Below are 26,541 nucleotides of genomic sequence, written 5' to 3' on the forward strand. Positions count from 1 at the left end.
CAATATGGCTTTGGCATTTGACAGATTATCCACTCAGTCGTTTTATTGTTATAACTGTGCATATTGGTCTCTTGTTTGAACATGTAGCTGTAGAGAAAATAATAGCCAACTTAAAATTCAGATTTTGTGGTGGTGCGCTCTCCTCTGAGGTTACACAGGAGCTGGTGGCACTGAGCCTGCCGGGGTGAGACAGCCTTGAAACAGCCTTGAATGTGTGTTAATGTGCGTGTGTGTGTGTGTGCATGTGTGTGCGTGTGTGTTTTTGTGTGTGTGTGTGTGTGTACATGTGGAAATGAGAGTATTATAGAGTGTGTGAGTGGGTGGGTAGAGAGGAAGCGAAGGAGAGGTTGAACAAGCAGAAGAAAAAACATTGCTCTCATCAGCTTCCCTAAAGCCAAGGAGCACAGTGTCAAGTCTGACTTCGGACCCAGACCCTGGTGAACACACGGCTACATACAGCACGCAGGTACAGAAGACCGGAAGGCCAACCCCGATTGCAGTCCTCTGCACTGGTGAGTTAGATCGGTTAGCCTCCGGGCCTTTCTGCCATTCAGTGTGCTGGTGATGATTACAAGTCAGAGGAAGGCACAGGTATACTGCCCTGAGTGGCTGCAGCTGAACAACAGCTTGTTTTCAAGTTGTTGTTTTGTTCTTCAGCCACATCACTTTCAGTTGTCATCACTTTTCAGCTGAAAACATGGAAGGGTCTCTGATGGCAGTCTGTTTTGTACGCCATCCCATTTAGATGAACTGACACATGTTTTCAGCTCGTCCATTAATGCAGCAGCTATGTGGTTATATTCTGATCTTCCTTCTGTATTCCTTGTTGTGCTATAAGGTATATGTATCATTGACCATTTATCCTACCAAAGGTAACTGCAATCCATTAGCTAAACAGTCATTACAAATTTCTACAAACCTTGGCCGCCAAGTAATGGGGGCATATGAGCATGTCTTTATTTTTAAATAGTCAAATAACCTTTAAGTTCCATCAAACCAAATACAGAGTTGATTTCACCTAATTATTTATATGTATATATTTTAAAATGCTTACAAATCCTCATTACTTCCATAGATTTTTAGCTGAATTTTGTAAAGGCTGATTAAAGGCTGTTAAAAATGTAACAACGCATTACAGTTCCTTGGGCCTAAACTAAACTCAAATCAGTAAAATGTAACTTTAAATTAATTATGTTTAAATTAGTTATATGTTTTTAAGATTTTTTTAATAAAATAGTGTCATGCAATGCAACTTAAAAGACAGCAAATAAGAAATGTTACAGTCACCCCCAAAATGATTGGGACCCTTGATAAAGATGAGCACAAAACCGGTGTTTCAAATGAGATACACACATAATTAGCTGTATTTGAATATAATGCACTTATATAGTACATAGTAACAGCCCTGAGCCCTTTCCTATAATTTTCATGATATTGGAAAGAATATTCTTGAAGAGTATTTGAATGCAAATCCTGAGTGCAGATTGTTGAGTCTGCATCCAGGGTCAAGTGTCCTTGATTACGAACCAGAAGTTTATGACATGATTCAAGCTAAATGTTGATTTTGTTCAGATAAAAATGTGTGCTTTGGGTTCATTGTCTCACTGGAAGATTCGCTCGCGACAGTGTCGGCTTCCTGGCAGAGGCAACAGGGTTTTTGGCTTCATACTGCCTTGACCTTAACATGGATGTGTAGAAGACAAACCGCCCCTTAACATCAAAGATACACCACTGTAGTAATGGTTAAGTATTGTTAAGTGGTAAGTTGTATTGTTAAGCCATGAGCCACAAGCAGGTGAGGCATGGCCAATATATCACTACTAAGAGCTGTTGTTAAGCCCGCAGAAAGAGTTGTATAACGACAATATACCACAAACCCCTGCAATTACTTATTTTTTTATATACCGGTTACCAACACACTTACAGTAGTAACTAATTATGTGATATCTCCCCTGTGGTATATGCATGGTCGACTCTAACAAATTAGCTTTGATCCAAATACCATTCAGGATTCTAACTACCCCTCCTTTAGTTATTTTATTATTATTTTTATGAAGGTGAGAAATGTTAACTTTTTTATTTGTGAGTTTGTTCCCTTTCTCTGATATGGAGATGACAATGAATTTTACATACATGTTACCTCAATGTTGTAACCCGGTGAAACAGGAAGCCCTTCGAAAGCCAAAATACTGTTTCTTAAGAATTACTTTAAGGAGAATGATAATGCCAATGTTGTGTCCGTAGGGGACCAGGTCATGTTGACACCCATGTCAAAAAACAGATTATAAAAATACTAAAATAAAATTATCTCAAGTATCAAACTCTTTCTTATATTTTCTTTGCATGAAACACCTGTGTTAATTTTATTATTTATCCAGGCATTTTTACTCCTTTTTTATTAAGTGTGGCAATAATTTTGGAGGCGATTGTATGTGCAAACACGCATGCAAAACTAGCATAATGAAAAGATCATGTCCAGCTAATGAAATGCACATTTACAGCAGCTTTGAGCCTGAAGTAATTTAGGAATTACTACATATTAACCTATTTTCAAACTGGCTAAGCTTTACGACACCAACGTTACAATATTCCTGCTGCCTCGCTGTTCTCCAGTGCTTGTCAGCCACTCTCACGTTTAGACATGTGCACCTGAAGAAGAGAAGAAGCTGACTACTGACATACTGAGTCACAGTGCCAAAAAGACAGCATGTCTGTTCTTGCTCACTCTATTTCCTAGTGTCTTACGCTCTCTCTCTCTCTCTCTCTCTGGTTCTCTCTTTCTCTCTTGTTGTTTCTCACTCTCTCTTTCCAGCTATCACTTGTTTCTTCTTGCCCAGGTTGGTTAATGTCAGCGACAGATATTTGATTTGGCTTTGGATTTTTCTGATACATGGACAGCCCCGGATTCAGGTATGAATGGATCTAGTTTAGCGTCAATCGGGCAACAGGGGAAGGGAAAGAAATATCTGTTGATCTGAAACATATTGGGTTAGTTAATTATGTTTTTCTACTGCGTGTTGTGAATGTCATATCTCAGTTTCAGAGGATGTGAGCCCTTTCCTTAGGGGGATGTTGTTCTGACAATAAAAGCTAACAAAATAAATATTACATATTTCAAATTAAATTTCAATTGCAAATATCGGGTGTTGGTATAAAAAGGAAATAGTGTCATCTCGCAGTGAACATAGCATTCACTGTTATCCAAATAGAAGTTACATGTCAAATATGTCAGAAGGATTAGTTCAATTGAAAGAAGAAAAGCCATGGTTCGGTATGTTTGTCACACGGATTTGGCGAGGTGGGTGGTAAAGGTCAACAGGTCAAGTCATTAACGGTAATTTCTTCTCTCTCCCTCGTAGCCATTTTCCCTTCTTCTGCAGATGTCAGTAGAGTATGGTGGCATGGTACACCTCTAAATGTTCCAGTTGTTCCACGCCACCATGAGTGAGTCAGCTGAATCCCCATCATTATCATCACACCCTGTGGATCCCTACCAATCGGCACCTTGCCCTGCTGTCTCAGCCCCTCGCAAACCCGTCAGGCTCCAGGAGAGGTAGAGAGATGTCCATGATAATCATCTCAGTACAGTCATTATGTTTATTCAACAAGGTCTCTCACCTTTTTTTTGGCCTCTCCGTGCGCCTGTAGACGGGGCTCCAATGTGTCCCTGGTCCTTGACGTTAGCAGTCTTAACCTGGGGGCGGTTGAGCCCTTGTGCTCCATCTCCACGCCTAAAGAGACCATCCTACATCTGCTGAGGACCTCAACACGCCCTTTGACCCCTTCTCAGCTGCAGAAGGCATCTGAAGAGACCAGTAGGCTAAACTCAGAGTATCAGGTAGGCATATACTGAAACATTATGCTACAATATGAAAATGTCTGCACTCAATTCTGTATGTTGTTCTGGTTAAGTGCCATGGCTAAATAACTTAAATGTAACTGTAAGCTGTAGAGCTGTAGAGTTAGGCAACTAGATTCAGCCATGGGGTATCTTTTTAAGAGAGGATGGTTTATCAGACAGAACAAACTGTACTATAACCATGACACATACAAAAAGTTTAAAAACTGACCATATCTGATCAATTCATATTTGAACATGTCTAAACTGACACACGATCACGTAACGTTTCCTATTTTTTCTTTTTTGAAAATCACAATAAACACACTTTTGCTGAATTCCTTGTGATTTTACTTTGTTCCATCCAACAGAAGATTCCACCAAACTTCGTCAACCCTGCAGAGCTGGACATTCCAAGACATGCTTTAAAAGACAGATATAAGACAATACTGCCAAGTGAGGGACTAAATCAAACGATCAAACGAACGAATTCAAAAACATACAAACAAAACATCTAGCGCCTGAAAAAGAAATAACGCAGTAACTAATTTGCATGCGAAATAATATCCTTCACTAGATCCTGTAACTCGCGTGTGTCTGAGGAACCCTGCTGCAGAGGAGGGGGGTGACTGTGAGATCTACATAAATGCAAACTACATAAAGGTCAGAATGGCTCGTTTTTATGTGGCCCACCTTTCCATCGCAACTCTGTGCATAAGTAATAAAGAATGCATTAGAAAGTGAGCTGGATGTTAAGGACGGTAACAGAGACACGGTTGGGTTTGAGTGGGCGTATCATGTCAACATAGGAAACCCACAGGAAGTCAAAGTGGAAATGACACAGCCCCAACTCTTGCCGTCTCCCACGCAGGGTTTCAACGGTGCACCCAGCACCTACATTGCCACCCAGGGCCCCATGATGAACACCGTGCATGACTTCTGGGAGATGGTGTGGCAGGAGGGATCAACCAGCATCGTCATGATCACCAAGCTGAAGGAGAGGAATGAGGTGAGAGGGAACTCTCGAGTTTGGTACTCCACCTTGGTTGGAGTCCTCTGTGTTTCCTGTTGACATTCTGACGGGTGAGTGCTGGACTGAATAACTGTGTTTCCTTGTTTCAGAAGTGTGAGCTCTACTGGCCTGAGAGGGAGGGCAGTTACGGCAGATTTGAGCTTCGAGTGTCCATCGTCAAAGAATGTGACGGCTACACCGTTCGAGACATGGTAATTCAGGTGAGATCGTCGGCCGTTGTCACCTGTGAAATGGGAGAGTGAATGGATTAACAAAACTAATAACTTCCTTGAAACCTTTTTGCTAGGTGGGTTCAGAGAGCAGGCTGGTTAGACACTACTGGTACTCCTCCTGGCCGGACCATCAGACCCCAGACTGCACTGGGCCACTGCTCAGACTGGTGGTGGATGTGGAGGAGCACAGGCTGTCCCTCCCCAACCCGGGACCAACCGTCGTCCACTGCAGGTCCGGTTAACATTGGCTCTCAACAGATGCCACTGTGATATGAAAGGACAAACAATTACCTTTGTTGCAGAATGTCTATGAAAAGAAAATAGCCATTTCTCGCTTTCAGAGCATTATGTTATGATAACATATGGGTGGCTCCTTTTTCCATTTTGTGTCAGTCAGAAGTCTTAGTAATGATTTGTGTTTATTGGGCTTACTTCACTTACTGACAACAAAGACAGTTTGTGTTTTATCTACTATATGTGGACTTGGCAGATTCTATAATATAATGACACCTGAGTAGTATATTGTACTACAGACATTTGAATGTTAATGCTCTATTGGACCTTATCTTATGTGTTCTGTCTTGCAGTGCGGGCATTGGGAGAACAGGTTGTTTCATAGCCAGCAGCATTGGGTGCCTGCAGCTACAACACACCAGAAAGGCGGACGTGCTTGGAATAGTCTGTAAGCTACGCCTCGACAGGTACTAGCTGCTACACACTTTATCCGTTTTCACTGCGGTCGGTGGTAAAGTACCGAACAAACTCTGTTACAGTACACTGTCACATGAGCGCCTTCACTACTGTGGAAGTGAGCACCTTATTCCACGCAATGCATTTTAAAAATGTCTTGATTTATCCAATTAAGCTTGTCGTCACAGGAGCTCTTCCTGCTCCCTCATTGCCTCCCCCTCTGTTTTGTCAGGGGTGGTATGATCCAGACCAGTGAGCAGTACCAGTTCCTCTACCTCACCCTTGCCCATTACAGTCAGCAGCTGGGGGACACAGACAGTAGCTCAGACAGCCCTATCCCAGTACAGACCAGCAGTACTACAGACAGCCCTATCCCAGTACAGACCAACAGTACTACAGACAGCCCTATCCCAGGAGAGACCAGCAGTACTACAGACAGCCCTATCCCAGTACAGACCAGCAGTACTACAGACAGCCCTACCCCAGTACAGACCAGCAGTACTACAGACAGCCCTATCCCAGTACAGACCAGCAGTACTACAGACAGCCCTATCCCAGTACAGACCAGCAGTACTATAGAGACAGGCGATGACAGAAAAAGTCCATATTTTTGCATAGGGTAACAAGCTACCTGAACTCTGCTCTCATCTCCTTGACCATGGCATTGATTGTGGCAATTTATTGAAAGTGATTTGTAATAATTTTTCTATCATTATAATGCATGTGTTTTTTTTTTTTTTATTAATAATGCTCTTGGCACTAGTTGATGCTCAACAGGAAATACAGGACATAGGTTATAGATAGGCAACAGACATGTGTCATTTTTGTGTTCAATGATAATATTTTTATATAAGGATTATAAGTTAATAAAATACATCTTCTTACTGCAAAATTCTGAAAAAGTATTTTTAACTGTGTAACATTACTTTTCTCTTTATTTCATGCTAATATGACATACAGTAACTTCAGAATGCATCCAGACTCATTCACTTCCTCCAGATTTTGTTGTGCTATAGACATAAGTTCATTACAACAAATTAAACTGTTGCCATCGATCTACACACAATATTGAAATATCTCATGTACATAAGTATTCTACCCTTGAGCTCAAGATGCATCATGTCTCCTTTGATAATCTTTGAGATATCTCTAGAAATGTATTGGAGTCAATCTGTGGCAAATTCAAATTATTGGTCCCACATTTCTCAGTGCATCAATGAAGTCTAAGGAACCCTCCGTAGACCTCAGAATTATGTTGAGGCATAGACCTGGGGAAGGTTATAAAAGAAAAAGCATTGAATGTCCCAGGAGCACAGTGGGCTCCATCTCCTCCTAGACCTGGCGGTCTGGCCAAAATAAGTAACTGAGCAAGAAGGGGCCTTTATCAGGGAGGTGACCAAGATCCCAATGGTCACTCTATTAGAGCTTCAGAGTTTCTCTGCAGAGATGGGAGTACATGCCTGAAGGACAACCTTCACGACAGAATGCCATCAATCAAGCTTTTATGAAAGAGGGGATAGACAGGACCCATTCCTATGTAAAGGTCATGTAAAATTACCCCTGGAAAACACTCTGATAAGACCAAAATAGAACTATTAGACCTGCATGCCAAGCACGACAGTTGACAAAACAAGGTACAGCTCATCACCTGGCTAATACAACCCTATGGTGAAGCATGGTGATGGTAGCATCATGCTATCAGCCACAGGAATTGGGAGACTGGTCTGTCTTGAGGAGAAGATGAGTGGAGGAAAATGCAGAGAAGTCCTTGAAGGAAACTTGATCTAGAGTACACAAGACTTCAGACCTGGGCTAAGATTAATCTTTCAGAACTACAACAGCTTGAAGCACACAGCCAAGACAACACCGGAATGGCTATAGGACTGAATGTCCTTGAGTGATTCATACTAAATGTAATTCTGTTTAACCACTAAAAACCCATTAAATCATTACAAGAAACAATAAAAATTGTATTTGTACATTATTCATACACTATACATACTCTTGAGCCAAAACATACTTAGTCAGACTGAGATCTCAGGAATTTGGAGGCCAGAGCAACACCTTGAGCTCTTCATCAAACCATTCCAGAACAATGTGCGCAGTGTGGCAGGGATAATTATCCTGCTGAAAGTGGCCACTGCCATCAGGGAATACCATTACCATGAAGGGGTGTACCTGGTCTTCAACAATGTTTAGTTAGGTGGCACGTGTCAAATTGACATCCACATGAATGCCCGGACCCAGGGTTTCCAAGCAGAACATTGCCCAGAGCATCACACTCCCTCCACTGGCTTGTCGTCTTCCCATAGTGCATCCTGGTGCAATCACTTCCCCAGGTAAATGGCACACACGTACATTTAATGTAAAAGAAAACAAGACTCATCGGACCAGGCACCCTTCTTCCACTGTTCCAGAGTCCAGTTCTAACTGACAGGGGTCATCATGGGCACTCTGACCCTGTCTGAAGCTATGCAGCTCCATACACTGCAGGGTTCAGTGCATTGTGCATTGTGACACATTCCTCCCATAACCATCATTACAATGTTCTGTTACTTGTGCCACAGTAGACCTTCTGTCAGTTTGGACCAGACAGGATAGCCTTCATTGCCCTTGATGAGCCTTGGGCACCCAACACCCTTTTGCTAGTTTTTGGTTTGTCCCTCCCCGGACTGCTGTTGGTAGGTACTCACCACTGCTGACCAGGAGCATCCCACAACTCTTGTTGTTTCTGAGATCCTCTTACCCAGTCATCTGGCCATAACAATTTTGCTCTTGTCAAAGTCACTCAGGTCTTTACTCCTGCCCTTTTATCCTGAATCCAACACTTTGACTATGAGAACTGTTTGTTCGCTTAGCATCTAATCTCTCCAGACCTTGACTTGGCCCTTGTTAGACAATTAATGTTTTTCGGTTCACCTGTGAGTGGTCATAATGCTTTGGCTCATCAGTGTGCAGTAAATAAACATGAATATACTTACAGGCCAGTTTCAATTTTAGCAAGAGAAACACTTTTTTCAACTTAACTTGCTTTCTGTTTCAGTAAACTCTTGTGACAGAGCATTTCACAATTGCTTGGCTCTACACATAAAGATGAATTAGATATGTTTTTGGCTCAGGTACAGTGTAGAAACTTAATGCGGCATGCATGGTAGAGTATTTATGTTTGTTTGAAGTTAATCCAAATACATTTTCCAAGTGATTAGTAATTGTCAACACATTTCTCATTAGAGAAGCACTCAATCAGTCGGTTGATGCCTGTAGTAGTATTAAGCCTACTGAACACAGCAAATGGATGTCAATTCACCCACACAAAGTTTCACCTTTTTTGTCACCATTGCAAGATAGTGATTTTAAACCCAGATGCACAACAACACTAGACTTCCAGGAATGATTAATAAGCAGACACAACATATAGTTACAAATATTTGGTCCTTAGTTGTCCCTTTTGTCAAATTCCAACTCTAAAACTCCTCTAAAAGTACAAAACCCTGATTTAGGTCAGTGGAAACTACACATTTTCTTCAAAAATATGTAATGTCACCATAAAAAAAACATAACTAAAACTCTCTTGTCAAAACTGTTGGTGATACATCTTATGGCATTGGACTTTTCTGAATAGCTGAAGAAGACAATGGAATCTTAAACCATTCTGTCATACAGAATATTTTCAGAACCTTCTGTAGGACTGCGTTCATCAATTCAAACCACAGGTCTTCAATGGAATTCATTTATGGTCATCTTTCAGCCTCCTGGCAACCAGATTTAGGGCCAAAGTTGACCACACAATAAGTTTAGGTAGGGGTGTAGTATTTAAGCATAGTCTAAAGGAAAGTAGGGGGTCGTTCTTACTGCTCCATAGGCAAGCAAAAGGCATTGTAGTAGATGCAATAATCAACTGGAAGCCAGTGGAGTGTGAAAAAGGTGACATTAGAGAGCATTTTAAGTTGAAAACCATGTAGGCTATGGCATTCTAGATGACTTGCAGGGATTTGTTTGCAGAAGCAGGAAGCCCTACCAAGAGTGGTTCCTTTGTGAGGTAAGGTCTTACTCTATGAATGCTGTAAGGCGCTATCCTGCTGTGCAAAAAGCCTTTTGCGATATTTGCGTAGAAAGACAAGATGTAGTCTAGGGTCACATCAAGGTTTGTTTTGTGATCATGGACCATTTCCATGTAACCATTTCCAACTGTGATGGAGCCATCTTGGAGTAGACAGAGCAGCTCCATCTTGCCCCTTTAACTATGAACATCTTTTAATTTCACTATGATACAAAAGTCGGTGTAATTTACGATCCTACGGAAACCTCGGAATGTGTTGGCAGGCAAGAAAAGAAGAAGCAAAAGGGGATTGTTAAAGTTTTTGACAAGTTTTCTGTCCAACTTGGTCTCAGGAGAATATGTGTAACATATTACACATAAATCTGCGTTACCAGAACGTATAGTATGTTTCGTATTTGATACATTTATCATATGTTACAATTGCTACCAAAATAACTTACGAATTTACAAAAATGATATATGTTACGAATTGTAGGAAAGGTTTGTGTTATCCTCTCTGAGGATTCGAACTTGCAACCCTTGGAATGAGTTTAGCTTACTCTTCCCCTGAGACCAGCCCTTTCTGCTGGGACAACTCCTCCCCTTGTTGTGTTGGAGACATAAGCATCTCATATTACATAATGATGTCTGCTTTGTGTCTGTGTTTTAGCTTAAGAGGAGAAGGGAACACACATATAATTTCTCTGAGTTGTACACATGCAAACATGAAGTGACTGCTCTCTTTCTTCTGTAGCTGGCAATCTGGGGTTTGAAACTGTGTTTATTTTACCAGAGCTGAGCTAGCCGTCGCATAACCACATATTGCTAGCTTACTCATGACTGTTCATTGTGTGGAAATGTTGTAAATAAAGTGCAGCTAGTAGACAAAATACACTTACATCCTCTTCTAGGTGAGTGCACTACAGCTCTTGTTGACATAAACTTCTTAATTATTTCACTAATGGTGGAGATGGGCAAGGAGATATTTAATCCTTACTGACTAGTGTTTGAGGGTCAACAACATTTTCTGTATTCCTCATGTCAATAGATGACTAAAAACATTTTTCTGGTGTGTCATATTTATACCTAATATAAACATGAGCCTGAAAAATATAAATCAATGAGGGTATATCTTTTTTAGATGTGTTTTTTTGATGAGGATATTTATAGATTTTTTTAAATGTAACCTCAATTAAAAGTTTCATTTCTCACATGTTTTGTGTGAAAGATAAAATGTAATTTTCTAATAATCTTTCTTTGGTATTCTTGCCCAATAACTGTGGAGGCCATTGTATTTCAACTACAAGATGGTGTCTTCTCTCCAGCAGAGGGAAACGGTCGCGAACCTTGAGCCTTGTTTGCCCGTGGTACCCTCTTCTTGTTGCGCTCATGTCACTGCATGTTTCTGAAACCCCACCCAATGAGGAAGGACAACCCTTATGAGGAAAAGAGACAGGGAGGAAAGAGGCGTAGTAAACAAGGCAGATAACTGAAAAATAACGAATCTAATATAGCGAAGTGCGCACAAAGCAGTTCTTTAGCAAAAATTCATTATATGCACGATATTTTCCGTTAGATATTCGTTCAGTACTGTGTTGTCACTGCAAGTTAGCTAGCCTAGCTAGACACTGTAGCGCTAGCTATACGACTTGTAACGTTAGCTAACGTTAGCTAACTGGCTAGCAAGCTTCAGATCCCAGTAAACAGTGCCATCAAAACGCTCAAGATGATCGCGTTGATCAATAAGCTCCTTGACTGGTTCAAAGCACTGTTTTGGAAGGAGGAGATGGAGTTGACATTGGTGGGACTCCAGTATTCGGGCAAGACAACGTTCGTAAACGTGATTGCGGTACGATCAATCATTTATAGCTTGCTGAGATACAGTTGTCGATCATCTGATGATGTGTTTAAACATCGAGACGTCTGCATGTGCTCCACCTATGCAAGCGCTTGTTCGAATAGTTGGCATTCGCTAGCTATTTACTTCTGTAATAATCAGTGTACACTCCAGTTCAAAAGTTTGGGGTCACTAAGAAATGTCCTTGTATTCCATGAAAACATAGATGGAATGAGTTTGAATAGGAAATATAGCAAAATGAATAGGAAATATAGTTATTGACAAGGTTAGAAATAATATATTTTTAATGAAATAACAATTGTGTCCTTCAAGCTTTTGTCAAAGAATCCTACATTTGCAGCAATTACAGCCTTGCAGACATTTGGCTGAAGCACCTCCCACAAGTTGGATTGACTTGATGGACACTTCTTACATACCATACGGTCAAGCTGCTCCCACAACAGCTCAATAGGGTTGGGATCCAGTGACTGTGCTGCCACTCCATTATAGACATAATACCAACTGACTGCTTCTTCCCTAAATAGTTCTTGCATAGTTTGGAGTTGTGCTTTGGGTCATTGTCCTGTTGTAAGAGGAAATTGGCTCCAATCAAGTGCTGCCGTCCACAGGGTATGGCATGTTGTTGCAAAGTAGAGTAATAGCCTTCCTTCTTCAAGATCCTTTCTACCCAAATCTCCCACATTACCACCACCCAAGCACCCCCACACCATCACATTGCCTCCACCATGCTTAACAAGTGGCGTCAAGCACTCCTCCAGCATCTTTTCATTTCTTCCGCATCTTATGAATGTTCTATGTAATCCGAACACCTCAAACTTAGATTTGTCGGTCCATAACACTTTTTTCCAGTCTTCCTCCTGTGTCTATGTTCTTTTGCCTATCTTAATAATTTTTTTTTATTGGCCAGTCTGAGATACAGGTTTTTCTTTGCAACTTTGCCAAGAATGCCAGCATCCCGGAGTCACTTCTTCGCTGTTTAAGTTGAGACTGGTGTTTTGCAGATACTATTTAATGGAGCTGCCAGTTGAGGATCTGTGAGGTGTCTGTTTCTCAAACTAGACACTAATGTATTTGTCCACTTGCTCAGTTGTGTACCAGGGCATCCCACTCCATTTTCTGTTATTTATTAGTGTCAGTTTGCACTTTTCTGTGAAGGGAGTATTACGCAGCTAACTAGGGCTTAATGACATGTAACATGTTCATAACTGGCCATGACACTATGGTCCCATGGAAACAGACTAGCCTATTCTCAGTCAATATGGTATAGCCGATGTCTTAGCATACTGACAATCAGGTTTTTTCATTCAGTTCACTTGTGCACAGTGATATGTCTTAGTCCCGTCCCTTTGCTGACCAGTTTAAAAAGCACCTTGATGATATTTTGAAATGTAAGACATACTGTATTTCACAAGTAATAGATGATTGAACTTAACTCAATCTGTAACCCATCCATGTTCTTTCCCCGTGCAGTCAGGCCAGTTCAGCGAAGACATGATTCCCACAGTGGGCTTCAACATGAGGAAAATCACCAAGGGAAATGTCACCATAAAGGTCAGTAGCCCGCAAGGACAGAGGTCAAGTTATGTCATGGTCATCACCAGAGAGAGGAGAATGAACGATATATGTGCATTTGTGACGGTCTCTGTAATTGAACCTTGCTTAAGCTATATTACTAATTGTGAAAGATTCAAAACTTGACAGTTACATCTTGCTTTTTTCATCTTTCATTTGTTTATTTCAGTTGTGGGATATCGGCGGTCAGCCTCGATTCAGGAGTATGTGGGAGCGATACTGCAGAGGAGTCAGTGCCATTGTGTGAGTAATGGAGGCCTACCGCTGCACATTGTAAATTCTGTGAGGATATATATTTTAACATTTAATACCATGTAATTTAAAGGTACATGGTTGATGCAGCAGACCCAGAAAAGATTGAGGCCTCAAAGAATGAACTCCACAACTTGCTGGACAAGCCACAGCTCCAGGGTATTCCTGTGAGTACCATCGTACTACGTTAGTTGATCTAGTAGCTAGGCCTAATGGCTTCAGGTTCCTCTTTGCTGTCTTCTTTGGCTTAGTTGTTATTTTTCCGTTGGTTTGCCATTCAGGATAGTAAATTCCTTTGAACGCTTGTACTTAAAATGCTACTTTAGATTCAAAATAATATCAGCTAAATGGCATATATTCATGTTGCTCTAACTTTGTTCATTTTGTATCCCCCCCCACCCCCCACCCCCCCCACACAGGTTCTTGTTTTGGGGAACAAGAGGGATCTTCCTGGGGCGCTGGATGAGAAAGAGCTGATTGAGAGGATGTAAGTACATGCTTTGTTTTTGTGTGTCTCTCTGTCTCCGTCTGCCTTCTCATGGCTCCTCTGTGGCCTACAGGAACCTGTCGGCCATCCAGGACAGAGAGATCTGCTGTTATTCCATCTCCTGCAAGGAAAAGGACAACATTGGTCTGGATTTGATGTCTTATGGCTTGTTTTATGTCACAGGAAACCTTGTTTTATCCATCTTATGCCACATATTTTTTTTCTATTTGTCTCATGATATTGCAACGCGTTCTTTGTTAATTCACCTTCAGATATCACACTACAGTGGCTGATCCAGCACTCCAGAACCAAGCGGAGCACTTCATGAGAACCATATCTCACCGACTCAGCCCTGAGACCGCCCTACTGGCCTGCTCCCGCCCTCTGTCCTCCTCGGCTTGTCCAATACCCCCCTTTTTTTCTTTGGATTGCCCTCTCTCGCCAATAATCCCTCGCCTGATTCCAGTCTCCTGAAGAGAGCCTGGAAACCTTTTACTTGCACTGTTCATTTTCTTTTTGTAATATAATACTTCTTGTGACATATGACCTCTGATGGATAAAGTGGTACTTAGTTGCCCTGAAACGAATGATCATTGTGTTCATGTATCATCTTAAGCATCATTTATCATCATTATCATCATCTTTGTTGATATTGAGGTTTATATTCAGCCGATCCAGAGACAGGGAAGAGTATTGTGCTTAATCTCTGTTCCTTATAGTAGAAAGACAGTGGAGTCTGAACACAGCACCACTTCACAGCCCCACACTGATATCACATTTCAAACAATGATTTTGTAAGTCTTAGACCAAAGTATAATCACTTACCATTGGCAGTGTCTAAATTCAATGATTACTGTACATTTGTGTACAGTTCTGACAAAAAGTAGAGACACTCCTGCACTTCCCTTAAATCATTATATTTTTCTGCTACAATATAATTAAACTGAAAATTACTCACCACACCTTAAGAGTTGAAGACAAATTACATGGAAAGAAGACCTAGTCGCACAGCCCTCGGCCAGACACTTCTAATAGCTACCAATGAGCTTGCTGCAAATACATTTTTGCTGTTTGATCAACTGTTCCGCAAAAAAATGTTGTTCTTCTTCAATGTTTGAGTGGTACCCTTCACCAACTCATGTTTTCTGGGGAATCCCATCTAAGGTCTTTGCTGGCCATTTCAGCACAGTCAGCATATTTCTTCCTGGGTTCTTTTCAACGTGTTTGGTGGTGATGTCCCTCACCATAAAATGGAGACCTGGTTGTTGGACACTGTGTTGAACATTGGACTCTAAAACAACTGATAACCTAGTGATTTTATGAGCTTCCCCATGTTGGATTATAAGAAGGATGATCTTAACTGAATGCTTCATTCGTTCAGTGATCTTTATTGCCAGAGGGCTCAAATTTAGCTGTGTCCACAGAAGATGTCCCCCAGTATCTAGTCATGTTTGGTGGGTTTTGAGAAGTTCAATCAGACTTTCTTGTGTCTCCTGCTGTAGGCTCTTAGTGTACCAACAACAAATTAAGTGTTCAATGAAAATAGCGCCATGTTGAGATTAAAACGGGGGATTTTCAGTGTTGCTGTTGTGTGGCTGCTGCCATTGGTTTTCAAGTGTTTTCTCGTGTAATGTTTTGTCCAGGGTCCACAAACATGGTCTCTCGAAACACCAACCCCCCCCCCCCCTTTCTGGATTGGCCAGGGAAGAGTCCATGATTACCTCAAAAGAAGATTAAGATTAAAGATTGGATCAGTTTGCTGCTGAAGACTGGGCAAAATTGCTAGTAAAAAGGTGCAGAAATCCTAATGAAGACTTTAACAGGTTCTGGAGACCAACCTTTTTTTCTCCAATTTAACTTTCTTTTACAATAAAAAGACAATACGAAAAGTGCAGAAGTGTCCATACACCGTATTGCAAACCATTGTATGTTTTAGGGGGATGACTACACCGTTTGATTGAAACAGTTGTGGTTTGCTGATGTTTCTTCATTTTCTTTTTAAAAGTTTAATCTGAGGTTTTGTTATAAAATGCCCTTGATGTAATTTTTCTGTGTGTGTGTATATATATATATATATATATATATATATATATATATATATATATATATATATATATATATATATACACACACACACACATACATATTTGGATAAAATGTTACATTTGACGTCTTGCACAGTTGGTATTTAATTAACTGCAGCTAGAAATAACATGGCTAGTTTAAATTTTTGTTTAAAAGGTTACAGTTCAAGCATTATCTGTGAAACATTTGTTTACAAATAACATTTTATAACTATTGCTTTTCGCATATTTCCCCCTTTCCTATCATCGTTTTATGTAATCAGCTAATAGCTCCTTTCCACCCAATTTTCATCTCATTGTTCATGGATTATTCATGAACAATAACTAACCCATTCTAAAATGTAATTTCTGTCATTTTGTGACTGTCGATACAGATGTCCTTTCTATAAATTGTGATTCTACAGATGCCAATCAATAAAACCTAGGTGTTGGAGGTATAATTGGAACTTTCCATGAAGGCTTCTATCAAATTTTTGTCTAACCTTATGTCTTTGGATTACTTTGTTTCCTACATGCCCAACATCACCGAAGTAATTTATTAATGACAACAGCAACAAAATGTCTTTATGTATTTGTTTGCATGCTTGGGCATACGTATTTGTGGCCCTTTAAGAATTAACTAGACATTATTATTTTTATGGCAAATATAGTAAATATCTGTATCTGTTTTAATCTGTTTGTACATTATTGTTTAAATGAAGTTGATTGTGTTTTCAATGAGATATGCTGTGTATGATACTAAAACAATGGTGAAAACAAAACACATTGTCTGCAGAATTAATATGGTTATTTTTGCCAAACGATATATTATGTCACTGTAGTTCTGTGTTGTTGGGATGTTGGTTGGAGCTTTTCATGTGGTGATGGGTGTGTATGCCTGTTTCAGGTGTGAAAGTTACTGTTTCTGTCTCTAATTAAAGGTCCATGCCACGGCACTTGTCACAACAATCTTAGGAAATCTGCCTCTCATTTGTAATCAGTCCGGGAAATCTTTTACCACTGAGGATTTCTGAAAAAACTGAAACTATTTGCAAAGTCATGATCCTCATCGGCATATCACGGCTTTACGATGCGTGCCAACTTGCAGGAATTCAATTGGGTGAACAGCAGGGGGCAGTAGTTTCCCTCTTCAAAGTCTGTTCTTTGAAGGCTATTCTGAAAATATCTGTGAGCTACAGTTTGTATGTGTGTGGTCTGAACTACTTCAGATCTTGCTACCATAGTGTTATGATTATTCTTATATTTTGTTAGTGGTGCAATGTTGTGCATTAAACAGGATATAAAGCAGGATTCATGGTTGATAATTGCTTAAAAATTTTGCTTGGTTCTGTCGGTTGCACACAATTCTACCATGTGGAAACTTAATACCACTGGCTTACACAATAATAATATATTTTCCAGGTGTTGTTAATATGATTTTTTGCTCAGTATTTTAAATTATATAAAATTGGCCATTTTCGATATCATCAATGGCTGGTATGGAAGATGGATTTGTAACCCCATAAATTTACAGTTAAACCAGGACACAGGTAAAAACGTAACCTCTGTCTTCTTCAAACTCTCTCCCCCCTACAGTACTCTTCTTCAAACCCTTACCCCCCTACAGTACTCTTCTTTAACCTCTCACCCCCCTACAGTACTCTTCTTTAACCTCTCTCCCCCACACAGCACTGTCTTCTTTAACCTCTCTCCCCCATACAGCACTATCTTCTTTAACCCCTCTCCCCCATACAGCACTCTTCTTTAACCCCTCTCCCCCATACAGCACTGTCTTCTTTAACCCCTCTCCCCCCTACAGTACTATCTTCTTTAACCCCTTTCTCAGACTTGATTTTCAACAAGTGGTTCTTAAAGCTCTTCACCCAAGTGGTTAAGTAGTGGATGTGTTTCGGATGGCTTCCCAACCACGCCGACCCCAAACAGAGGAGGAGCTGTACGTTGCACTGATCTCCAAACGGCCCAGACTAAAGCTGAAAAGAAGTTACCTCTCCCTGCTCTCCTTCCCTGGTTCTAGCCACCATCGGCTATGAATACCAACAAGTTGTGACAACAAGCTTTGTTTGTGTCTCTCCTTGGCATCATGGAGCCCAGTAATGAGGCAGACTTGGACTTCCTGTCCAGAGAGAACAAGGTGGTCCGTTGGATATAGAAGCCCAGGGTCCAGAGTGGACTGGTGTGTGTGTGGATGTTCGTGATCAGGATTAATGCCGGGCTCCAATTCAAATCAGTTTGTGTTCATCGGAAGGCCAAGGATCTCTGTCAGGCCTCTGCCATGACAACGGGGGTGAGTGGTTCTGAGAGCTAACCCCCATCCTTGTCAGTCTTCCCACAGAACAAAACAAACATTGTCCTCGCATCAGGGGGAGGCGAGGCAGCTCTGTGTTCATAAGTGGGGACATTCGGGTCATATTAGTCTACTTCATTGAGCCAACCCAAAGAGGACATGCGCCATGAGAGAGAGGCACTATCCTCTGTTTCTCTCTCTCTCTCCCTCTCTCCCTAGCAGTGACTCTCATTCAGTGACATACAGACACATACAGCCTTGCCACTCACCATACACAAAACATTCAAATGTGGTCTCCCGGTCACACGGAGGATGTCTGAGACAACCATGAGAACCGTTCACAGTGTGAAAATCAAGCAGTCGTTCACATTTCGTACAAGCTTGCACATACATAGATCCATTTACAGACACTCAGCTTTGATGTTTGAAGAAGAGAATACTATTTATTTATACAGAATTTTACTTGGCATTTAAAGTTTTCAGTAAACAGACAATGCAAAACAAAATTTAATTTAACATTCGGTAGCATTCTTATCAATCAAATAAACCAAGATCTCTAGTTTGTACAATACATTTTCCGTTCAACTTCTGTTTGTAATTCTAGCATGCTTGGCCATCATACAGTTTGTTTTTGTGCAAAAACATTTTTTTTTTATTCACCTGTTGCAGTGCTAAATAAACCACTCCTCTCCTTCAGTGTCTTTGGACTGACCTTGGATGTTGTAGCAGGGGATGTCTGTTGATTTGTGTTGGGGGCTTCATTAAGTAAACAGTGAAGGGACTGTTCAGTGTGCAGTCATTAGTGGCCAGAAGAGCTGGAGAGGTCTGTGCTCATTGTTAATGAGGCTCCAGCACCTCTGTCTCTCCCAGGCCCTGACAGCCTCTGAACAGGCTCCAACACCCAGAGACAGACATTTTAGCAAGCTTTCAAAAAGCTTTCAGTCAGTGCATCTTTTAAAGACCTTCTTCCGTCTTTAACCCTTCATGTGGTGCATCTTTTAATGGGGAAATCAGATGGGAGTCCTAATGGGGTTCTCTTGATATTCTTTCCAATTTGCTTGAGTTTATTGTATGTTGGGAAAAAATATTACAATGTTGTTGTCTTTGTTGTGGCGGTGCTCTCTGATCTCGTATCCAAGACCATGTCCATCAAAAACTAAATAAATGTAAGAGATGAAAAACATTTCTGTATCATTGATTTTCTTTGAAACCTTCACCACAGCATTATAGAATGAGCAGGAGTCGCCCATGTTGATTTGGACAGTTAAAATCCTCTGTTACCAGGGGAACCGGGCAGGGTGAGAAAATGAGGGAAATCCTGCTTGGCTTTGGTCAGTCTGCTATACACGTGAATTTTGGGACGGTAACCTGGCAACTCAACTGTAGTCCCAGAGCATTGATATTCAGAGTGAATGCTTCTATTGGCCAGTGGAGAACAATGATACCCTTATGAGAGCAGCTCCACTGCCATCCAAAGCCTGAATCAGTGAGAGAAATATGCCTCAGCACAGGAGGACCCTATTATTGAGTTTCAGAGGGTCAATGGGATGCTTAGTTGAGCACAAATCACACAGAATCCTTTCATCTAATTATGCAATCATATACACTTATATATAGACTTATAAGTCTCTTTTTAAGAAAAATGACAAGCACTGATAAATTACAAACCTTTATTGGATAAATTAAAGACAACTACAGCTGATGGATTCACGTCGCAGAACTTCTTTTCTCTTATTCACAAAATGAAGTCTGAATAAACTTGTATCCTTTTTGTAAATTATTTATAACCATGACTTCTGTACAGTGACTTCTAAAGATAATATGGTCAAATAATGTTGCAGTATTCACAACTCTCTGATTTGAATTTGCTATGTCTTAATTAACCATCCCTCTTCATTTTTAGTAAAACTCAAAGAAATAATTTAAACATGGGATGACAAAAGATGAAGTAGCTGAATCCGGAGTTGCACGGTTTTCTAAGGCACTCTCGTCTGTGTTGGCCAAATAGCAACAACACATTGTTAAACAAATAAGAACACGGTGACATCAAAATCAATTATCTCAGAGCCTCACACTCCGAGGCTCCAAAGAAATGTTAGTCAAACCTATTATAATAATCTAATGTTTATTGGTTTATTCTAACCTAGTCCATGAAAACACGGGGGTGACACTACAAAGATATTAAGTGGAACTCCATCTCTTCAAACCCCTAGTCTGCACTTAGTCAATGTCTTAACTTCCTGTAACATGAACCATCTTATAACTGGAGTGGGTGTGGTATCTATCGAGAGAACATCAAAAAGCAACACATTAGACATTAAGGAACAGAGTTTGTGGTGCTGGCAACGTTCCCTGTCCTGACTAACAACACAGAAAGCAAAGGCACGGAGAGATCCAGCATCTGATCCGAGGGCGAAACACGGGGGGAAAGAGGGGTCGAGGCCGAGGTTGGAACGTCCACTGCTGAAAGGTAAGTTGCTTTGTTACCACATCTAACCAGGTTAGGCGATGGAAGGGAGAGGAAGCCAGGAGGGCTGGGTTCAGCTGGAGCCGCTGATCGACAGGATAGTGGAGCTGTCCTTGGCTTTGTCAAAGAAGATGGAGGAGGACACGTCGTTGGTGCTCTTGGTTTTGGCCTCGGCGCCGGGGGACGAGGAGCTGCCAGCCTGACACTCCTCGCAGCAGCAGCAGCAGCAGTCCATGAAGGCCTGGCCCAGGGACTTACAGAGACAGAGGAGCAGCACCGGCGTCACAGACGACTTGAAGAACAAGAAGAACTGGTTGATGAGGGCCAGCAGGGCGGCGGTGTTGTCGGAGACGGGCATGGCGGTGTAGGCCAGGACGATGTTGCACACGTTCTCGGGCAGGGCGCAGACACCGTAGACCACAGCCAGGGCCATGACGGTGCAGTTGAGCTGGCGCTCCACCTGTTGGTTGTGCTGTATCTTCTGCTTCTTGGAGGGGGAGCGCTCCTCCAGGCGCTGGGGTATGCCGTCGCTGGACACGTTGCACGTGGCCAGCTGGCACAGCAGGGTGAACACCACGGGCAGACAGAAGTAGCAGCCGAAGTACCACCACATGCGGCACTCGTGGTAGTTGATGACCAGGGTGTAGATGGACTCGGGGAGGTTGGAGGTTGGGTTCATGGTGCAGGAGTCTACCAGGTTCCCTGTGGCTGGAGACACCGCCTGGCTGAGCTGCCACAGCAGTAGCTCCGGGGCAGCCAGCACCATGGAACCCACCCAGATGACCAGCAGCTTGGCCAGGACCGACTGGCATCGCTCCACCCGCCGGGTCTTGGGCTGGGAGCTGGTGGTGGCGTTGAAGCGGTCGATTCCCAGGGCACACAGGCTGAAGGAGGTCACCCCCAGGGAGGTCACCTGGACAGAGAGAAAAGGAAGAACTTTTTAGATAACCCTACTTGTTCATGTAAGTCGTTTTGGATAAGAGGTTCTAAATGATTAAATGTATTAAAAAATATATAGCAGAATGTCATAGGAACTATTTACTGTATATCCCATCAAGGCTTTGACCCCATCCCAGTGACCATATCAAAGAGATAAGGGTTTTTCAGTGTGGATGAAGAAATAAAGGTAAATAAAATGCATGGCTTACATATATGCTGTGTAATTTATTGTCTATATTTTAATTATCACTTAATAAACTTGGATTGCTAGAAAATATATTACAAAGAATAAAAGTTTTCACAATACTATGTGACCCAGAAATGTAATTCACCCCATACCTTCTTTCACTGACTGGTTTGCAACTATGTCAGGAGTCAAGAGTATGTATACCAACAACAGCATCAAAAGAACAGTTAAACAAATGTAAGGTTGTTTTAGGCAACGCCAGCTTTTAAACTTGTCAGTGGGGGACTCATATTTAAGTGTTTTTCAAATGATTCTTTTCACCACTGCCAAAGTAACTCCAATGTGGTGGAAGGGGAGGGGTGTGAGCTGTTAGGGAATCAAACCCACCTCCATATATGGTACCACTCTGCATGAGATGTCCCCCAGCAACCTCTTATTGGTGAGCTCATTAAACACCACCACAGGTAAACAGAAGCAGAGCACCAGGAAATCCCAGAAAGCCAAGCTGGCCAGGATGTAGTTCCAAGCACTCCTCATGTAGTAGTTGTGCCAGACGATGCACATCACCGCCAGGTTCCCTATGACCCCCACGGCAAACACCACCAGGGACAGGAACATAACAGCATAGGCGGTGTAGGAGCTGTCGGTCACAGGGTACAGAGGGTTGTGGATGTTTGTGATGCTTCCCTCCGTGGAGCTGCTGTTCCCCTGCCCCCCAACTGTGTTGGCCCCCGTGGCCCCAGTGTCCCGGGTTGAGTTGGAGAGCTGGGTGGCCCGGGGTGTGGTGAAGAACTCGTTCTCGTAAGACTGTGAGAAGGTGGACTGAGGTTCCCCTGCCTCCGCGTCCTCGTCCTCCGCGCCCCGCGGCGCTCTCTTGTGCTGCTTTTGAAAGTCCTGTTGTTTTACGTCCTCGTCGCCATAACCGTGACTTTGTATGACTAGTATGTCGATGTTTACAGTGTCCTTTTCAAGAGATGCACTGTTTGTCTGTGGAATTCTTTTAGCATAGGATGCCCACACAGTAAATATTATCACCAGTGGAACAGAGGGAATCATCTTGAGATCACTTGCCTGAAAAGTAGCTTTTAAGTCCAAAACTTTCCCGGCTTTGATCACAGCAGTAGATTTGGTGGAAAAGAGGCCCCTTAGCAGAAGTTGATTTAGGAGAGGATAAGAAGGTACCAATCCGTGGAGGGATGCTGAAGCTTGGGGAACCTGCCTCTCTCTGTGTCCTGTGGCTGCAGTCCCATAGGCACGTCTATCAGTCTGTTAACAAGCACACTGTCTGCTCAGACATGGGTGGCTGGTCCCCTTGAAAAGGGAGAGACAACAGGGGAACCCTGTCTGTTTTCCTCTGTGAACCCCGAATGGAGCAAACCATTTGTGCCATCTGCTGGTCAATTAAATGGGAAATGTCAGTCGCAGTTTCATGCTTTGCCTGCAGAGAGCAGTACTTTCTAAATATTGTAACTCCTCAATCCTTATCGATTCACATTTATTTCAATATCATTTTGTGGTGGAAACTCACAGAGAATAAAATGTAACACAAATAAAGACAAAGCATTCGTAGGATTGGGATGTTATGAAAATATCCATTAGCTACTTTTATCTTCAGCTTCTATTTGTCTTGGGGTTCACACAAACACTGAAGATTACATAATAAGAAACATTAATATACAACCATGGTAGAAGAAATAAATCTAGATTTAAAATGACTGGGTAACATAGATATGTAAATATGGTAGAACTGTCCATACATTCAAACTTGGCATTTGATTCAACCTGGAACAAACAGGTTGAATTACAATTACAAATTACAATAGGCAGACAGAAGCAAGCAGATGTCTCTTTAGACTCCCTTGATCTCACATGTTCTGTAAACACAAACAAAATACTTTTAACAGTGCTGGGAATCCCATCTAACACATCTCCCAGAGTATCAGAACACCCTTGCAGACTGCGGTGAACTGAGACCAGAACCGCTGTATTCAAGGTACAGTGCTTGGCTCTAGAGCCATTCATGAAATAAACAGGGTCCTCTTGAACTTTGACCTTGTTGCCATATAGAGCCCTTTAAGGGTCTTTCATGGTATTGACCTGTTATAGAAAGTGACCTTGAACTTTCACCTTGTTGCCACTTACCACCCTTAAGAACACATTTAGATGAGAAGAAAACCATCATGCTATAAGTACACTTTCAGACAATATGGACACATTCAGACTGTAAAGATACATTCAGACTATAAGGACACATTCAGACTGTAAAGATACATTCAGACTGTAAAGATACATTCAGACTGTAAGGACACATTCAGACTGTAAAGATACATTCAGACTATAAGGACACATTCAGACTGTAAAGATACATTCACACTATGCGGACCAATTCAGACTATCGAGATACATTCAGACTATAAGGACACATTCAGACTGTAAAGATACATTCACACTATACGGAGAAATTCAGACTATAAGGACACATTCAGACTGTAAAGATACATTCACACTATGCGGACCAATTCAGACTATCGAGATACATTCAGACTATAAGGACACATTCAGACTGTAAAGATACATTCACACTATACGGAGAAATTCAGACTATAAGGACACATTCAGACTGTAAAGATACATTCAGACTATAAGGACACATTCAGACTATAAAGTTACATTCAGACTACAGTATAAGGACACATTCAGACTATAGAGATACATTCAGACTATAAGGACACATTCAGACTATAAAGTTACATTCAGACTATAAGGACCCACTCAGGCTATAAGGATACATTCACACTATAAGGATACATTCACACTATAAGGAATGTATCCAGACTATTTTAAAATAGTATTCCAGCTTTCTAGCACACCTAAAACACTATCAACAGAGCATGGGAAGTGTGCCCTGCACTCAACAACAGCTCACACCTCTTTCCTGCTCCAGCATATGTCGACAGGCATACACACACACGCCAACACAGACCGATACCCATTCTGCGCATGCACACAGAGACACGCACACACACTCGCACTATACACTCATTTACACATTCCCCTTGTGCCTGGATACGGGTAGCAGGTGATCATTCCCTGTTTGTAAAGAGGGCGTGGTGGGATGTATCTCAATCTATGTAAATAAATGGGTTAGCAGGTTCCACAGTAAAGTTACCTTCCTAAGCCTCAGTTAAGTGTTTCTGCCTTCCCTAAAAGCGGGTTTTACAGCGGACAAAGTACAAACACATTTTCAAGAAGGGGGTATGCACTGGAATTCCCTAATCTCGTTTAACCCAGAACTAAAGTATTGTGCATTGTGACAGATTGCTTGATTAATGTTTTCAAAGTCTGTGCACAAAGAATTCACTGTCAAACGCAAACTGCCCTCTTCTGTTTTTAGCTGACAAATATGTTGGGAACTCCTACACCTGGGTTGGCTGATATTAAAAATCCAATCTCTCTTGTACCTATATATGGTTCTCATTGGCTGTGGATGCAGGGGCAAAACGGAGGGTTTTTCATGGGTCGTCTATGTCAAGGACCCTGGAGAGGCTACGTTTTGGGGTCAGACTGAGATGCGTAATGCTATGCCCTAATGAGGCAGTCCGTGGGTCTCACTAACAGCAGGAGATGCCTTTTATGGTTGCTGTGGCAATAGAGAACATGGTTGGTGCCAAGGAGCCACATCTATGGGCTAGAAAAATAAAAACCGTTGAACTTCGGATATAAACAGACGACCTGGCTTAACTGTGCTATGCAAAATAAACGTCCCAAAATTAAAGGGATTTAAAACGTATTACATTTCAAAAATCGAATGGTTACTATGTAGACTCTTTGGAGCACTGTGATAAGTTCTCTAGTCAATTACATAAGGGCAGATCTAGTTGATTCTGTTTCAGAGCGACAGACCTCATCCAAAAGGCATCAGATAAAAAGAGCAAAAGTTGTATTTATTATAATTTTAATAATTTGCCTTTTTTTCCTCCCTCCCCCCATACAGTGATTGCTGACAACACCTGAACACACCTCCCCCCACTGTGGGCCATGGCCGAGGGAGATTCAGTCTGTTGTGGGCATTGTCAAACCTTGGACCTGAACTGTTGTGTTAAGCTTGGTCATCAGAGAAGTGTAGCAATAATGACATTGTGTGGAAAACAATACGTCGTACTTTGGAGTGACCCAAACATAACCTCAGTGATTCCAACGGACTTCAGGGGAACAATCAGTGAGTTCCTTCCTTTCCTTGTATAGGTGCTTTTAACAGTCAACTACCCTGCTGTAACATATTAAAAACACTCTGATGAATGTCTCCCATCCAACCATGCTCTCTCTCTCTCTCTCTCTCTCTCTCTCTCTCTCTCTCTCTCTCTCTCTCTCTCTCTCTCTCTCTCTCTCTCTCTCTCTCTCTCTCTCTCTCTCTCTCTCTCTCTCTCTCTCTCTCTCTCTCTCTCTCTCTCTCTCTCTCTCTCTCTCTCTCTCTCTCTCTCTCTCTCTCTCTCTCTCTCTCTCTCTCTCCAACTTTGCTCTTTGCATGCTCTACTGTATTTGTCTCTACTGATCTCCTGAGTTTGAGTATTTATTTTTTGAAAGATATTTTGGGGGGAT

The 26,541-nt window shown here is 41.8% G+C and overlaps 3 protein-coding genes across 5 annotated transcripts; 2 read left to right on the top strand and 1 right to left on the bottom strand.

Moving 5' to 3' along the window:
* The first annotated feature begins 305 nt into the window (after positions 1–305).
* LOC105027769 (protein tyrosine phosphatase non-receptor type 7) lies at positions 306–7,728 on the top strand. Of its 3 annotated transcripts, XM_013136527.3 has the most exons (11): positions 306–512; positions 2,813–2,910; positions 3,360–3,553; positions 3,649–3,838; positions 4,210–4,294; positions 4,416–4,501; positions 4,710–4,847; positions 4,961–5,071; positions 5,158–5,315; positions 5,671–5,784; positions 6,006–7,728. In XM_013136527.3, the coding sequence occupies exons 3-11, from the start codon at positions 3,417–3,419 to the stop codon at positions 6,394–6,396; spliced, it is 1,410 nt and encodes a 469-aa protein (XP_012991981.2). In that variant the 5' UTR covers positions 306–512; positions 2,813–2,910; positions 3,360–3,416; the 3' UTR covers positions 6,397–7,728. The 3 variants fall into 3 exon arrangements, with proteins under 3 accessions (XP_012991981.2, XP_012991982.2, XP_012991980.2); XM_013136528.3 differs by lacking the exon at positions 2,813–2,910; XM_013136526.3 differs by lacking the exon at positions 306–512 and having other exon boundaries at positions 2,370–2,910.
* A 3,495-nt stretch (positions 7,729–11,223) lies between these two features.
* LOC105027762 (ADP-ribosylation factor-like protein 8A) lies at positions 11,224–14,568 on the top strand. Its single transcript, XM_010900009.4, has 7 exons — positions 11,224–11,661; positions 13,141–13,221; positions 13,412–13,485; positions 13,568–13,661; positions 13,914–13,981; positions 14,055–14,125; positions 14,254–14,568. The coding sequence occupies exons 1-7, from the start codon at positions 11,539–11,541 to the stop codon at positions 14,307–14,309; spliced, it is 567 nt and encodes a 188-aa protein (XP_010898311.1). The 5' UTR covers positions 11,224–11,538; the 3' UTR covers positions 14,310–14,568.
* A 5,437-nt stretch (positions 14,569–20,005) lies between these two features.
* gpr37l1b (G protein-coupled receptor 37 like 1b) lies at positions 20,006–23,275 on the bottom strand. Its single transcript, XM_010900008.3, has 2 exons — positions 22,330–23,275; positions 20,006–21,729 (listed from the first exon to the last, which is right to left on the bottom strand). Exons 1-2 carry the CDS (start codon positions 22,996–22,998, stop codon positions 20,890–20,892), a joined length of 1,509 nt encoding a protein of 502 aa, XP_010898310.2. The 5' UTR covers positions 22,999–23,275; the 3' UTR covers positions 20,006–20,889.
* Between the last annotated feature and the right edge of the window lie 3,266 nt (positions 23,276–26,541).

Source organism: Esox lucius, chromosome 12, assembly GCF_011004845.1.
Source record: "Esox lucius isolate fEsoLuc1 chromosome 12, fEsoLuc1.pri, whole genome shotgun sequence".
NCBI classification, from domain to species: domain Eukaryota; kingdom Metazoa; phylum Chordata; class Actinopteri; order Esociformes; family Esocidae; genus Esox; species Esox lucius.

Coding starts and splice junctions, on each gene's coding strand:
- LOC105027769 (XM_013136527.3), top strand. CDS start 3,417: ATGTTCCAGTTGTTCCACGCCACCATGAGTGAGTCAGCTGAATCCCCA. Junction 3,839..4,209: donor GGCTAAACTCAGAGTATCAG/GTAGGCATATAC, acceptor TCCATCCAACAG/AAGATTCCACCAAACTTCGT. Junction 5,316..5,670: donor CCAACCGTCGTCCACTGCAG/GTCCGGTTAACA, acceptor TCTGTCTTGCAG/TGCGGGCATTGGGAGAACAG.
- LOC105027762 (XM_010900009.4), top strand. CDS start 11,539: ATGATCGCGTTGATCAATAAGCTCCTTGACTGGTTCAAAGCACTGTTT. Junction 11,662..13,140: donor CGTTCGTAAACGTGATTGCG/GTACGATCAATC, acceptor TTCCCCGTGCAG/TCAGGCCAGTTCAGCGAAGA. Junction 13,982..14,054: donor AAAGAGCTGATTGAGAGGAT/GTAAGTACATGC, acceptor TGTGGCCTACAG/GAACCTGTCGGCCATCCAGG.
- gpr37l1b (XM_010900008.3), bottom strand. CDS start 22,998: ATGATTCCCTCTGTTCCACTGGTGATAATATTTACTGTGTGGGCATCC. Junction 21,730..22,329: donor GAGTGGTACCATATATGGAG/GTGGGTTTGATT, acceptor CTCTCTGTCCAG/GTGACCTCCCTGGGGGTGAC.